This window comes from Chiloscyllium punctatum, chromosome 8, assembly GCF_047496795.1.
Source record: "Chiloscyllium punctatum isolate Juve2018m chromosome 8, sChiPun1.3, whole genome shotgun sequence".
Classification (NCBI taxonomy): Eukaryota; Metazoa; Chordata; class Chondrichthyes; order Orectolobiformes; family Hemiscylliidae; genus Chiloscyllium; species Chiloscyllium punctatum.
The window spans coordinates 129,138,036-129,154,692 of record NC_092746.1 but is presented as its reverse complement, the minus strand read 5'-3'; the positions used below and the strand labels follow the sequence as shown (position 1 = coordinate 129,154,692).

Here is a 16,657-nt window from a genome sequence, read left to right as displayed (position 1 = left end):
GCCAAACTGCAAACAGCAATTTGCACTCTCAGGGTGCAGCTCAGTTAGTGAGTCCGCCTATTGGCTGAGGAGTTGCCAAAGAGGCAGCAACAGAGAACTGTAAACTTCCAAAACCTTTGTTGAGAAACTGTGGAAGGTTCAGATGTCATTCTTTAGTTTGCAGAGAAGGACTCATTGTGTCTGAGCGTAAGCTGCCTCTGGCCATGTAAATGAACATGTTCCAAACTCGTTACCTTGGATGAGCACAACAAACAACTTCCTTATTTTAACAAATATATCTTTGTGTTAATGACAATTCCAATGTCCACTTTCCAGACAATGGTTCAGAGGGGAGACGCTATGCACTGCCCAAAGTGTAAGATCATTGTGCAGCTGAAGGACGGATGTGATTGGTTACGGTGTCCGATCTGTCACACGGAGATCTGCTGGGTCACCAAGGGATACCGCTGGGGTCCTGGGGTAAGCTGGCTAACAGACAGCCCATTGGTTATCTTTGTGTGTGGCATTGGAGATAGTGAACATTCTCTGCACTGAGTTCATCCAGGACCCTGTAAACACTCCATTATCAATAACCTGCCCAACTCCCCTTCAAAGTCAGAACTCTCACTACACCAGGTTATAGTCCAGCAAGTTTATTTGAGATCACAAGCTTTCACCTGATGAAGGAGCAGGGCATGGTGGCTCAGTGGTTAGCACTGCTGCCTCACAGCACTAGGGACCCGAGTTCGATTCCAGCCTCGGGCGACTGTGTGGAGTTTGCACATTCTCCCTGTGTCTGCGTGGGTTTCCTCTGGGTGCTCTGGTTTCCTCCCACAGTCCAAAGATGTACAGGTCAGGTGAATTGGCCATGTTAAAATGCCTGTAGTGTTAGGTGCATTAGTCAGAGGTAAATACAGGGTAGGGGAATGGGTCTGGGTGGGTTACTCTTTGGAGGGTCGGTGTGGACTTTTTGGGTCTAAGGGCCTGTTTCCATACTGTAGGGAATCTAATCTAATCACGTCAGAGTTCACAGTATTCCAGCTGTGGCCTGCCTCATTCTTTATATTCACAAATTCTCCTGACTTTTATACTCCTATTCCCTTTGAGATAAAGGCCAACCTCCCACTTGTCTCCCTTATTACCTGCTGAACTTGAGTGCTCGCCTTTTCTGATTCAGGGACCAGGACTCCCTAATGCCTCTGTTCTGTAGCTTTCTGCAGTCTGTATCCACGTAAATAATATTCCGCTCCTATTCTTCCTTTTAAAGTGCATAATCCTACATTCCCCACATTATGTTCCATTTACCAGAATGACAACTCTCTGCAGATTCGGTGTGTTATCCTCACCTCTCTCCTTCCCACCTATGTTTCAGTCGTCCACAAACTTGGTGATAGTACATTCACTTACCTCGTCCAATATAAATTGTAACTAACTGTGGGCCCAGTGCTGATCCCTGGGGCACTCCACTAGCTACATCCTGCCATCCTGAAAATGACTCCCTTATCCCAACTCTCTGCCTCCAGTATAGAAACAGGCCATTCAGCCCATTGAGTCCACACTAACCCTCCACAGAGCAGCCCAGACCCCTAATCCCCTGCCCTATCCCTGGAACCATATCAGTTTTCCTGTCCTTTGATAGTTTTCCAGTATTTAAGGATTGCTGAAGGTGAGGATCTGTGTATCCACCATGTAGCTAACCTCTCGCTGTTCTCTCTGTCCTCTTCATCACAACCACCTCCCCCACCCCCCCCACACCCCCCCCCCCCCCCCATGCTGCAGGGACCTGGAGATACCAGTGGAGGATGTCGCTGTCTTGTCAATGGCCAGCGGTGCCACCCACTCTGTCAGAATTGTCACTGACTCCTTGTGGTCACCTCAGGGGGTTGGTGCAGGTGGGTAGGGGATGAGAACCTGCTGATCCTGTATAGTCTGTGTCACAACTAACCAGCCATGGAAAGAAAGCAGCCAGGACAATGAAATGCACCGGGAATGGACAACGCGACCTCCACAGCATGACCTCTCCCTGTCTGACCCACAGGGGTGACCTCTCACTGCGACCTCTCCCTGTCTGACCCACAGGGGTGACCTCTCACTGCGACCTCTCCCTGTCTGACCCACAGGGGTGACCTCTCACTGCGACCTCTCCCTGTCTGACCCACAGGGGTGACCTCTCACTGCGACCTCTCCCTGTCTGACCCACAGGGGCGACCTCTCACTGCGACCTCTCCCTGTCTGACCCACAGGGGCGACCTCTCACTGCAATCTCTCCCTGTCTGACCCACAGCCTGACCACTCCCTGTCTGACCCACAGCGTGACTTCTCACTGCGATCTCTCCCTGTCTGACCCACGGCGCGACCTCTTACTGTGACCTCTCCCTGTCTGACCCCCAGTGCAACCTCTTACTGCGACCTCTCGCTGTCTGACCCACAGCGCGACCTCTCGCTGTCTGACCCACAGCGCGACCTCTCGCTGTCTGACCCCACAGCGCGACCTCTTACTGCAACCTCTCGCTGTCTGGCCCACAGCGTGACCTCTTACTGCAACCTCTCGCTGTCTGGCCCACAGCGCGACCTCTTACTGCAACCTCTCGCTGTCTGACCCACAGCGCGACCTCTTACTGCAACCTCTCGCTGTCTGACCCACAGCGCGACCTCTTACTGCAACCTCTCGCTGTCTGACCCACAGCGCGACCTCTTACTGCAACCTCTCGCTGTCTGGCCCACAGCGCAACCTCTTACTGCAACCTCTCGCTGTCTGGCCCACAGCGCGAACTTTGCTGATCATTTCCCAAGCCCCCAGGGCAGCCTATGGGTGTTGTGGAACTGCTACAGCACAGGCCTGTTGGCTTGAAGGTGATATAATGACACTGTCACTGGGCGAGTTATCCAGAGGGCCAGGTTACTGTTTGGGTACATCGGTTCAAATCCCACCGCAGTGGCTGGCACAGTCTCCATCCAACCCCTGTGGATTCTAATGCTAGTGTCTGTGATGGTGGCCATTAAACTTTCACTGTCCACCTGATCCTTCAGGGAAGAGAAGCCTTCCCCTTGTCTGCCCCTATCTGACTCCAGACCCACAGCAATGTGGTTGATTATTAGCTGGACTCTGGGCAATTAGGGGCATCTGATTGACTCTGACTCTGACCTTGTCAGCAATACCCACATCCCATAAAGACTCGGGAACCTTCATTTTCCAATGATTTGTTGGTGTGTACAGTTGCCAAGAGAGTGAATGGTTTGTTTTGATGGCTGGAAGTGATTTACTCTCCTAATAACAACTTGGAGATGCCTGTTTTTTTATAAAATGTGTTCACAGGATGTGGGTGTGTCTGACTGGGCCCAACATTTATTGACCCTCCCTTGTTGCTCCTTGAGAAGGTGGGGGTGAGCTGCCTTCTTGAACCGCCACAGTCCATGTGCTGTAGGTAGACCCACAATGCCCCGAGGGAGGGAATTCCAGGATTTTGATCCAGTGACTGTGCAGGAACGGCGATATAGTTCCAAGTCGGGATGATGAGGAGGTGCTGTCTAAGGAGCCTGGGTGAATTTCTGCAGTGCATCTTGTAAAGTGTACACAGTGCTGTCACTGAGCATTGAGAGTGTTTATGAATAACACGTGGAGGAAGTTTCCATTTACCTGAATCATTCCCGGAGACATTTTCTATGAATGGGGCTGATTAAAATAGCAACAGCTGTGGCTGGTTGGCCGGTTTCTCTCGGATGAAGCTGGGTCAGATAACTGCCTGTGCAGTCACTCCCAGATGTCTATCACTTTATAAAACTTGTCTTCGTCAACAGATTGTCGTCAGGTTTCTGGACAAAGGGGGAACTTGGTCAGGCAGCTGTGTGAGCCCCTCCCTGTCCATCCCGGAGAGGGTTTTTCCCACTGGATTCTGAACAGTTACCCCACGACAAGCCCCTCCATGCCATTCTCGCTCCTATAACTCTGGGAATATCCTGTTCCAGAGTGTTTGAGTTTAGTTAGCCCTGTTGCGAGCCAGTCAGCAATCTAAGCTGTGGCTTCAGCCTAACCAAATGGTGTCATTTTTTGGGGGCTGGGGTTTTAGCTTTTCAGTGGCACAGCCTGTATTCTAAGTTGTTGCCTCGGTAGTACAAACTTTCAATCTCGCTTAGCGACAAGTTGCAAAAAAATGTTTATCTTGCACTCATCAGCACAAACATAAGGATGTCTAATCCCAAATGGTCAGAGTTTGTAGCTGAGGTGAAACAGGTGCTGGTTGCTTGTTATGTCGACTGTGATTGGCTAGTGTGATGCTGTCGAGAAAGCAATGGAGAACCCTAGCCTCAAAAAGAGCACAAGCGTTGAATGGGTTTCCTTTGTGTGGTGAACAGGTCCCTGCACGTGAATGCCTGTTGCTTTGATCAAATGTGAATGAGCTGTGTTACAAACGCAAAGGATTATCTTGAATTGTTTGAGGATGTGGCTGCTGGCACACTCGGGGATTGTTCAGCAGGTGCTGTCCAATGTCTATGTTTGGATTCACGAGTGTGGGTTCTTTGGGTGGTTTGTACTCTGTCTAGAATGAGCAGCCATTTATTCAGGGGTGCTGTTTAGCTTCCGAGTGGGAATTTGTACTTCTCTAACTTGTTACTGTTATAAATGTGTGTTACGGTTCAAAGTATTTCACTTCCCAAGGAGATACACTGCTGGACTATGCTCCTGTTAAGAGGTCCACCCGCATATATGCCATAGTGTACAAGCCAATGCTGTGGGAACAGAAAGGTTTAGAAATACACAGCAGGAAATGCAGCATGTGAGGGGGAAGGAAGAGCTCAACGTTTCTGACCTCTTTGTGTGTGCATAGATACTGCCTGAGCACCCCCTCTCAGTATCTCCAACAGCTTTTACTGTTTCCAGTACGCAGCACCTACTTGGCTTTTCTCTCTGGTCTACTGGGACTCGACATGAGCAGTTCTCCACAGTGGCACAGAATCCAACCAGAGTCAGCTGATTGAGGAACGAACACAAGGCCAGGGAATCAGGGCTCTGGGCTTTCCGCTAGAGAAGCCCAGCGAGTCTGGTGGCATCTGTGAGGAGAAGGCAGAGTTAACATTTCAGTCAGAGGACTCTCAATTTCTCATTTTGGAATTAATTCTGGGACCTGGAGCATGTCTGGAAGTAATTTCCCATCCCCTGTTACCCTGAGCAGGAGCGCTGCAGTTCTCCTTTCCCCTGAGGTGGGTCCTTACCTTCTGAGCCAGGCTTTTTTAGGGTGAGGTCAAGACTTCCCCCCAGTGGAAGGGGGGAGGAGGGGAGTGGAAATCGTGGACTCATTCTCTCCCAAATAGGATGTGGGTGCTGGGTGTCAATCTGGATATTTTCTAAACAACCTGTTCATTGCTGTCAAGGCACATCTCTTGAGCCTCCTGCCTCAGACATAGGGACACTACCACTCTGATGTACCAGCCTGTCAGATTGAGATTACTATACAACTGTTGGACAAAGTTATAAGTCACAGCACACAAGGTTATATTCCAACAGGTTTATTTGAAATCACAAGCTTTCGGAGCGCTGCCCCTTCATCAGGTGAGGTGGAGGGAAGCGCACCTGATGCAGGGACAACACTCCAAAAGGTTGTGATTTTAAATAAATCTGTTGGACTCTAACCTGGTGATGTGACTTCTGACCTTGTGCACCCCAATCCAACAGTGGTATCTCCACATCATAGAACATAGAAAGGTACAGCACAATACAGGCCCTTCAGCCCACGATGTTGTGCCTAAGATTCTGGACAGATTCTTCCAATCTCAATGGTTTTCCCAACTAACAAATTTCCTTATCATTATAATTGCCTCTGTGAGATAGGGTCAAAATCCTGGGACTCCTGACCTCAGTACATTGTGGGTCTACCTACAGCACATGGACTGCAGTGGTTCAGAAAAATAGCTCACCTTCACCTTCTCAAGGGGGCAATAAATACTGGACCCAGCCAGTGACCTTTATATTCCCTGAATTTAAACAAAAACCATGGGAATACAAACCAAGTGTAGATATTGTCACTGCTGTACAGGACTTTTGTGAATGGAAGAGCCACAATGTCAAAACATTGTGTTTTGTATTCATCAGAACAAACCCGATTCAGTATTCTTGCTGTTGTGTCCAGATAAATGCAAAATGAAAAGGTTCAGTGGTGTGCCCCCATTTTCAGTAATCCATACCCTCATTGTTTGAACCTTGCTGACTTAACCAGAGGTGAGAACTCATACAACACAAACGGAATGAGCTCCTGTCCCCTTGTTCTCACTGACCTGCTCGGCTCTCCGGGTTGGTTTATAGAATTGCTGCTAATTAACCAGGAATGCAGTGTTGCTAATTAACCAGGAATGCAGTGTTGCTAATTAACCAGGAATGCAGAGTTTTACCAGTAGCAGGGTCTTGTGCTGCAGTGGTAGTGCCTCTGCCACTAATCCAGAAGGCCTGGTTCAAATGTGCATCCCCAAAATGTTTGAACAGGCTGAATGAAAATGCCAGTTGTTTGCTATCAGATAAGTAAGCTGCTGTATACACACACAGGCACGTGCAAATTGCACACTTATGGAGGGAAGAAACAAACTCTCAAGTCAGCAGGGATGGAGGATCTGTAATTGTTCCTGATTGTGTGTGTTTGTGTGTGTGTGTCTCAAAGCCTTTTCCCTCCTACTCTATCCCAGGTAGGCAGGAAATGAACACCAATTGTTTTGAGGTTAGAGTGATATCAACACATCAGTCTCCCCACTGTAACCAGTCTGACTCCTTTTGAGATTCTACGCTGTTCTGTCTGAATGGGACCAGGTGCTTATAGCGCTGTGAAGTATTAACCCTTTCAGACCCACAGACAATAAAAGGAAGGTGTCAAACTGTGTCACCCAGTCACTGCGTGGGGAGTTTGTGTGTGTGTGTGTGTATTTGCACAGTTGGAGAAGCTGATCAAATTATCTTACTCTGTACTATTTGTTATTGATGTATTTTTCTTTTGAGGCTTTGTTTAACCATGTACAGAAATGAAAATAAACTTTATTTTCTAAGTTACTCTGGATAGTGACGTGCTAATGTTTTGTGTTCTGTGCAATGTATTCTGGATGGTGCGGGGTGGGGAGCGTGTACCATAATGTTGGCTGATTGCCCACTTATCTCGACCGCTTGAGGTACTAAACCATTCCCCTCCATCCCCTTCAGCATCAAATGTTATAGAATTGGATCTGCCATTAGTGTTCTCAGCTGGTCAGCAACACAGTGACCCTTGCAAAACAACCAAGGCATGAGCTACAAGAATAATTAATTCTGGGCTTCAGCTCGTCAGATTCAAATAAAAAAGCTGAAGTAAAAATACAAAGTGCTTTAAACACTGAGCGAGTCTGGTAGCTATATTACTCGAGTGTGCGTGTGTGGTATTGGAACAAAATAAGATGATTAATTGCACAAGTGCAGATTAATGTGTATGATCCTACTGTCATTACAGAAATAAAACAGGGAACTGAAGATGCTGGAGAGCTGAAACAAAACTAGAATCTGTGAAACTAAAAACTGGCAGCATCTATAGAGAGAAAGCAGAGTCATAGAAACAGAAACTAGGTGCAGGAGTATTCCATTCCTGCCCTCTCAGTAAGGTGTTTGATAAGTTCCCCATGGTAGGCTGATGGATAAAGTGAAGTCACGTGGGGTCCAGGGTGTACGAGCTAGATGGATAGCGAACTGACTGGGCAAGGTTTGTAGCAAGACTGGGCAGCAGGAGACCGAGTAGGAGTGGAAGTGAGCTTCTCAAAATGGAGAACTGTGACCAGTGATGTTCCACAAGGATCCATGCTGGGACCACCTGTTGTTTGTGATATACATAAATGATCCGGAGGAAGGGATAGGAGGTCTGATTAGCAAGTTTGCAGATGACACTAAGATAGGTTGAGTAGCAGATAGTGAAAGGGACTGTCAGAGAATGCAGCAGAATATAGATAGATTGGAGAGTTGGACAGAGAAATGGCAAACTGAGTTCAATCTGGGCAAATGCAAGGTGATGTATTCAAAGTTTGTGAGAAGATTTGTAGCTCGGGTGCTGGTTGTTGTGGTTCTGTTCGCCAAGCTGGGAATTTGTGTTGCAGATATTTCGTCCCCTGTCTAGGTGACATCCTCAGTGCTTGGGAGCCTCCTGTGAAGCGCTTCTGTGATCTTTCCATTTGTAGTGGTTTGAATCTGTCGCTTCCGGTTGTCAGTTCCAGCTGTCCGCTGCAATGATCGGTATATTGGGTCCAGATCGATGTGCTTATTGATTGAATCTGTGGATGAGTGCCATGCCTCTAGGAATTCCCTGGCTGTTCTCTGTTTGGCTTGTCCTATAATAGTAGTGTTGTCCCAGTCAAATTCGACAAGCCAAATGGAAAAGCCCTGGGGAAAATTTGATGTACAGAGAGATCTGGGTGTTCAGGTCCATTGTTCCCTGAAAGTAGAAACGCAGGTCAGTAAAGCGGTCAAGAAGACATTACGACATACTTTCCTTTTTTTAAATTTTGTTTTGCCGATAGGAGCGAAGGACTTCTGGGAAGTCATATATTTGTGAGGTTGCGTTATCCGACACACCACTCTGGTAATGTCTCCCTCCCATCCTCCTCCTCTTACCAAAAAAAAAGGTTCTGTGCACCAGATTGTTGAGGTAACAGGTTTATTTTTTTATTCCTTATTTTTCAACAGTCTCTTTGAGAATTTAGAATCATGGGAATGGGGGTTAGGGCAGTTGAATGTTCCTCCTGCAGAATGTGGGAAGTAAGGGTCACCACTAGTGTCCCTGCTGACTACATCTGCAGCAAGTGCACCCAACTCCAGCTCCTCGAAAACTGCGTTAGGGAACTGGAGCTGGAGCTGGATGAACTTCGGATCATTCGGGAGGCAGAGGGAGTTATTGAGAGGAGTTACAGGGAGGTAGTCATTCCTCAGGTACAAGACAAAGGCAGAAGGGTTACAATCAACGAGGTAAAAACAATGACTGCAGATGCTGGAAACCAGATTCTGGATTAGTGGTGCTGGAAGAGCACAGCAGTTCAGGCAGCATCCAAGTAGCTTCAGTCAGGGGACGGAAAGGGAAACGGCAGGCAGTGCAGGGAACTCCTGTGGCCATTCCCCTCGACAATAAATATATCATTTTGGATACTGTTGAGGGGGGGAACTTACCAGGGGAAAGCAGTGGGGCACAGGGCTCTGGCACAGAGTCTGCTCCTGCTGCTCTGAAGGGAAGGGGGAAGAGGAGCAGAGCAGTAGTCATTCCATAGTTAGCGGGACAGAGAGGATGTTCTGTGGGGACGACAGAGACTCATGGTTGGTGTGTTGCCTCCCAGGTGACAGGGTTTGTGACGTATCTGATCGTGTTTTTGGGATCCTTAAGGGGGAGGGGGAGCAGCCCTAAGTCGAGGTCCACATAGGCACCAATGACACAGGTCGGAAGAGAGATGGGGATTTAAGGCAGGAATTCAGGGATCTAGGATGGAAGCTTAGAGCTGGGACGAACAGAGTTGTTATCTCTGGTTTGTTGCCCGTGCCATGTGCTAGTGAGGCAAGGAATAGGGAGAGAGAGGAGTTGAACACGTGGCTTCAGGGATAGTGTAGGAGAGTTTTGGATTCTTGGATAATTGGGGCTCTTTCTGGAGTAGGTGGGACCTCTGTAAGCAGGATGGTCTTCATCTGAACCAGAGGGGTACCAATATCCTGGGGGGGAAATTCGCTAAGGCTATTGGGGTGGGTTTAAACTAATCCAGCAGGGGGATGGGAACCAAAATTGTCGTTCGAGTATCGAAAAGGTTGAGAGTAGGGAGGTCCGAAATCAAGTTTCAGGGACGCAAGATGGCAAGCAAGAAGTTGGTTTGAAGTGTGTCTATTTCAATGCCAGGAGCATCCAGAATAAGGTGGGTGAACTTGCAGCATGGGTTGGTAGCTGGGACTTCGACGTTGTGGCCATTTCGGAGACATGGATAGAGCAGGGACAGGAATGGTTGTTGCAGGTTCCGGGATTTAGATGTTTCAGTCAGAACAGAGAAAATGGTAAAAGAGGGGGAGGTGTGGCATTATTGGTCAAGGACAATATTACAGTTGTAGAAAGGATGTTTGGGGACTCGTCAACTGAGGTAGTATGGGCTGAGGTTAGAAACAGGAAAGGAGAGGTCAACCTGTTGGGAGTTTTCTATCGGTTTCCTAATAGTTCCAGAGATGTAGAGGAAAGGATAGCAAAGATGATTCTTGATAAGAGTAAGAGAGACAGGGTAGTTATCATGGGGGACTTCAACTTTCCAAATATTGACTGGGAACACTATAGTACGAGCATTATAGACGGGTCAGTTTTTGTCCAGTGTGTGCAGGAGGGCTTCCTGACACAGTATGTAGACAGGCCTACAAGGGGCAAAGCCACTTTAGATTTAGTACTGGGTAATGAGCCTGGCCAGGTGTTAGATTTGGAAGTGGGTGAGCACTTTGGAGACAGCGATCACAATTCTGTCAGGTTTACTTTAATGATGGAAAGGGATAGGTGTACTCCGCCGAGCAAGAGTTACAGCTCGGAGGAAAGACAATTACAATGTGATTAGGCAAAATTTAGGAAGCATAGGATGGGGAAGCAAACTGCAGGGGATGGGCATATTAGAAATGTGGAGCTTATTCAAGGAAAGGCTCCTGTGTGTCCTAGATAAGTATGTACCTGTCAGGCAGGGAGGAAGCTGTAGAGCGTGGGAGCCGTGGTTTACAAAGGAAGTGGAATCTCTAGTCAAGAGGAAGAAGGCGGCTTATGTTAGGATGAGATGTGAAGGCTCAGTTAGGGCACTTGAGGGTTACAAGGTAGCCAGGGACGATCAAAAGAGAGAGCTCAGAAGAGCCAGGAGGAGACATGAGAAGTTGTTGGCGGATAGGATCAGGGTAAACCCAAAGGCTTTCTGTAGATATTTAAGGAATAAAAGAATGACGAGAGTAAGATTAGGACCAATCAAGGATAGTAGTGGGAAGTTGTGTGTGGAGTCAGAGGAGATAGGGGAAGCACTAAATGAATATTTTTCGACCAGTATTCACTCTAGAAAATGACAATGTTGTCGAGGACAATACTGAGATACAGGCTACTAGACTAGGTGGGATTTGAGGTTCACAAGGAAGAGGTATTAGAAATCCTGCAGAGTGTGAAAATAGACAAGTCCCCTGGGCCGGATGGGATCTATCCTAGGACCCTCTGGGAAGCCAGGGGGAGGAGATTGCCGAGCCTTTGGCATTGATCTTTAAATCGTCATTGTCGACAGGAATAGTGCCTGAGGACTGGAGGATAGCAAATGTGGTTCCCCTGTTCAACAAGGGGAGTAGAGACAATCCTGGTAATTATAGACCAGTGAGCCTTACGTCAGTTGTTGGTAAAGTGTTGGAAAGGGTTATAAGAGATAGGATTTATAATCATCTGGATAAGAATAATTTGATTAGGGATAGTCAACACGGTTTTGTGAAGGGTAGTTTGTGCCTCACAAACTTTGAGTTCTTTGAGAAGGTGACCAAACAGGTAGATGAGAGTAAACCGGTTGATGTGGCGTATATGGATTTCAGCAAGGCGTTCGATAAGATTTCCCACAGTAGGCTATTGTACAAAATGTGGAGGGATGGGATTGTGGGAGATTATAGCAGTTTGGATCAGTAATTGGCTTGCTGAAAGAAGACAGAGGGTGGTGGTTGATGGGAAATGTTCATCCTGGAGTTCAGTTACTAGTGGTGTACTGCAAGGATCGGTGTTGGGTCCACTGCTGTTCGTCATTTTTATAAACGATGTGGATGTGGGTGTAGAAGGGTGGGTTAGTAAATTTGCAGATGACACTGATGGAGTTGTTGATAGTGAAGAAGGATGTTGTAGGTTACAGAGAGACATAGATAAGCTGCAGAGCTGGGCTGAGATGTGGCAAATGGAGTTTAATGTGGACAAGTGTGAGGTGATTCACTTTGGTCAGAGTAACCGGAATGCAAAGTACTGGGCTAATGGTAAGATTCTTGGTAGTGTAGATGAGCAGAGAGATCTCGGTGTCCAGGTACACAGATCCCTGAAAGTTGCCACCCAGCTTGACAGGGTCATTAAGAAAGCATACAGTGTTTGCTTACTGGGATCGAGTTCCGGAACCATGAGGTTATGCTGCAGCTGTACAAAACTCTGGTGCGGCTTCACTTGGAGTATTGTGTACAGTTCTGGTCATCGCATTATAGGAAGGATGTGGAAGCTTTGGAAAGGGTGCAGAGGAGATCTACTAGGATGTTGCCTGGTATGGAGGGAAGGTCTTATGAGGAAAGGCTGAGGGACTTGAGGCTGTTTTCGTTAGAGAGACGAAGGTTGAGAGGAGACTTAACAGAGACATACAAGATAATCAGAGGGGTAGATAGGGTGGACAGGGAGAGCCTTTTTCCAAGTATGGTGACCGTGAGCATGAGGGGGCATAGCTTTAAATTGAGGGGTGATCGATATAGGACAGATGTCAGAGGTAGTTTCTTTACTCAGAGAGTAGTAAGGGTATGGAATGCTTTGCCTGCAACGGTAGTAGATTCGCCAACTTTAAGTTCATTTAAGTCGTCATTGGACAAGCAAATGGACGTACATGGAATAGTGTAGGTTAGATGGACTTCAGATTGGTATGACAGGGCGGCGCAACATCAAGGGCCGAAGGGCCTGTATGCGCTGTAATGTTCTATGTTCATTGGACGGGGTATTGAGTACAAGAGTTGGCAGGTCATGTTACAGTTGTATAGGATTCTGGATTAGAGAGGTGCTGGAAAAGCACAGTAATTCAGGCAGCATCTGAGGAGCAGGAAAATCGATGTTTCGGGCAAAAACCCTTCATCAGGAATAGCAGGTGCTAACCACTATGCCACCGTGCTGCACATGTCGTATAGGACTTTGGGTCGGCCACATTTAGAATACTGTGTAGGATTCTGGTCGCCACATTACTAAAAGGATGTGGAAGCTTTGGAGAGGTTGCAGAGAAGTTTCACCAGGATGTTGCCTGGTATGGAGTGTGCTAGCTATGAGGAGAGATTGAATAGATTCAGATTATTTTCATTAGAAATACAGAGGTTGAGGGGGAACCTGATTGAGGTACAGAAAGTTAGGAAAGCAAGAAGCTGCTCCTCTGAGTGGGGGACTTAGTCGGGGTCATGAGTTCAAGGTGAGAGAGGAAACGTTTAAGGGAGATTGAGATGGAAAGTTCTTTCCACAGAGGGTGGTGGGGGCCTGGAATGTGTTGCCAGTGGAGATGGTAGAGGTGGGAGCAACGACGTCATTTAAGATGTATCGAGACAGATACATGAATGGGCAGGGAGCAGAGGGATATAGATCCTTAGAAAGTAGGCAACAGATCTAGATAGAGGATCTGGATTGGCACAGGCTTGAAGGGCCTGTTCCTCCCCATATCCCTTGATCCCTTTAGCCACAAGGGCCACTTCCAGGTCCCTTTTCAATGGATCTAATGAACTGGTCCCAACAGCTTCCTGTGGGAGAGAATTCCACAGCTTCACAACTCTTGGTGAGTGAAGAAATTCTTCCGCATCTCAGTCCTGAATGGCCTACCTCTTAATCTTAGACTGTGGTGCCTAGCTCTGGACCTCCCCAACATTGGGAACATTCTTCCCACATCTAGCCTGTCCAGTCCCATCAGAATCTAATGAGATTCTCCTTATTCTTCTAAATTTCAGTGAGTACAAGCCCAGTCGATCTAGTCTTTCCTCATACATCGATTCTGCCATCGCAAGAATCAGTCTGGTGAACCTTCACCGGACTCCCTCATAACAAGAATGTCCTTCCTCAGACTGGGAGTCCAGCAACTCTTATCAGAACCGTTAGGGAGACATGGTTACAAGTAGATCAAACCTGGGAACTAAATCTCCATGGGTATGTGTCTTTTCAGTAGGACAGACAGGAAGGAAAGGGTGATGGGGGAGCTTTCTTAATACAGGATTGAATAAGGATGATGGCAAGAAATAATCTTGAACCAGAAGATCTAGAATCCACATATAAAAAAGGGAAGTAACAGATACCAATAGCAGTCGTCTCTCACAGTGGACACAGAATAAAACAGGAGATATTGAGGGCATGTGAGAAAGGCAGTATATTAGTCATGGGTGACTTTAATCTTGATTGGGATAGTCAGATTGGCAGAGAAAGCCATATCAAAAGATTCATACAGTGTATTTGAGAGCAGTTTCTGATAAGAATACATTACGAATCTGACCAGGGATCAGGCTACTTTGGATTTGGTGAGGTGTAAGGTTGAGGTGAATGGGCTGGTGAAGCCCAGAGTAGGACTCTCTTTATGGCACTGATGCATGGTGATGGCATAAACTTTCATTATTTTATTGTTTTTTACAAATCTTTATTCAATTTCCACCACCAGGAAGATAGGAAAACACCCGAGTGGCCAGTGACAAGCACTGCCCTTCACAAAAAAGGGCAATGCTGTGTGATCAAACAGTGGAGGGTAGGGACTAAATCAAAATAGAGTTGGAGGGGGAAATAATGCACTTCACTCCCTGTGGCACCCACCTCTCCCTGAACAACTCCAGGGTGTTGGTGGACACCGCGTGCTCCTTCTCCAAGGACACCCAGGCTCTAACGTAACCCCGGAAGAGGGGCAGGCAGTCGGCCCTAACGACCCCCTCCATGGCCCGCTGCCTGGACCTGTTGATGGCCAGTTTGGCCAGGCCCAGGAGCAGACCCACGAGGAGGTCTTCAGACCTGCCCTCCCTCCTCCGTACCAGGTGCCCGAAGATCAGGAGCGTGGGACTGAAGTGCAACCAAAAGCAGAAGAGGAGGTTTTTAAGAAAATCAAAAAGGGAGTGCAAACGCCCACACCCAATATATACATGGTCCACGGACTCCCCAGCGCCACAGAACAAGCAGTTGGGCTGGGAGTCCGTGAACCACCGCAACCTGCGGTTGCAGGGGACTGCTGTGTGCAGCACCCTCCACCCCAAATCCCCGAGAGAATTATTTTTTTTTTTCTTTTTTTTTCAGGAAGATAGGAAAGACACCCGAGTGGCCAGTGACAAGCACTGCCCTTCAAACCACAGGGCAATGCTGTGTGATCAAAACAGTGAAGGGGAGGGTAGGGATCAAATCAAAATAGAGTTGGAGGGGGAAATGATGCACTCCACTCCCTGCGGCGCCCACCTCTCCCTGAACGACTCCAGGGTGTCGGTGGACACCGCGTGCTCCTTCTCCAAGGACACCCGGGCTCTAACGCAACCACGGAAGAGGGGCAGGCAGTCGGCCCTAACGACCCCCTCCACGGCCCGCTGCCTGGACCTGTTGATGGCCAGTTTGGCCAGGCCCAGGAGCAGACCCACGAGGAGGTCCTCGGACCTGCCCTCCCTCCTCCGCACCGGGTGCCCGAAGATCAGGAGCGTGGGACTGAAGTGCAGCCAGAAACAGAGGAGAAGGTTCTTAAGAAAATCAAAAAGGGAGTGCAAACGCCCACACCCAATATATACATGGTCCACGGACTCCACAGCGCCACAGAACAAGCAGTTGGGCTGGGAGTCCGTGAACCACCGCAACCTGCGGTTGCAGGGGACTGCTGTGTGCAGCACCCTCCACCCCAAATCCCCGAGAGAATTATTTTATTTTTTTTTTTTTTTTTTTTTTTTTTTTTTCTCTTTTTTTTTTTTTTTTTTGTTTTTTTTTTTTTTTTTTTTTTTTTTTTTTTTTTTTTTTTTTTTTTTTTTTTTTTTTTTTTCCCCACACTACCGCCTAAGTGCGGTAGTGCTTATTTTTTCCCCAGCACCCATGGTGTGTGTGTGCAGGTGAGACACAGTGAAAGACACAAAGTGTACGAATCTTTATTCAATTTCCACCACCAGGAAGATAGGAAAAACACCCGCGTGGCCAGTGACAAGCACTGCCCTTCAAACCACAGGGCAATGCTGTGTGATCAAAACAGTGAAGGGGAGGGTAGGGACTAAATCAAAATAGAGTTGGAGGGGGAAATGATGCACTCCACTCCCTGCGGCGCCCACCTCTCCCTGAACGACTCCAGGGTGTCGGTGGACACCGCGTGCTCCTTCTCCAAGGACACCCGGGCTCTAACGTAACCCCGGAAGAGGGGCAGGCAGTCGGCCCTAACGACCCCCTCCACGGCCCGCTGCCTGGACCTGTTGATGGCCAGTTTGGCCAGGCCCAGGAGCAGACCCACGAGGAGGTCCTCGGACCTGCCCTCCCTCCTCCGTACCGGGTGCCCGAAGATCAGGAGCGTGGGACTGAAGTGCAGCCAGAAACAGAGGAGAAGGTTCTTAAGAAAATCAAAAAGGGAGTGCAAACGCCCACAACCAATATATACATGGTCCACGGACTCCACAGCGCCACAGAACAAGCAGTTGGGCTGGGAGTCCGTGAACCACCGCAACCTGCGGTTGCAGGGGACTGCTGTGTGCAGCACCCTCCACCCCAAATCCCCGAGAGAATTATTTTATACTGAATACATGTGACAATAAATTATTCAATTCAAATCAATTGATGATTTCATGAACAGGAAGGGTTTGGAGGGATATGGATCGGGTACTGGCAGGTGGGACAAGATTGGGTTGGGATATCTGGTCGGCGGGGATGGGTTGGACCGAAGGGTCTGTTTCCATGCTGTACATCTCTATGACTCTATGTCAGAGTAAAAGATGCCCTGAGAAACGGTGACCATAACAATGATA

At 48.0% G+C, this 16,657-nt stretch overlaps 1 protein-coding gene across 1 annotated transcript in view; it reads left to right on the top strand.

The window, feature by feature from the left end:
- Positions 1 to 7,009, top strand: part of shrprbck1r (sharpin and rbck1 related) — a 52,293-nt gene extending 45,284 nt beyond the window's left edge. The window contains exons 13-14 of the mRNA XM_072576491.1: positions 316 to 459; positions 1,759 to 7,009. Coding sequence (XP_072432592.1) covers positions 316 to 459; positions 1,759 to 1,839 — 225 coding nt within the window. The 3' untranslated portion in view covers positions 1,840 to 7,009. The remainder of the gene's footprint in view (positions 1 to 315; positions 460 to 1,758) is intronic.
- Positions 7,010 to 16,657: the final 9,648 nt, after the last annotated feature.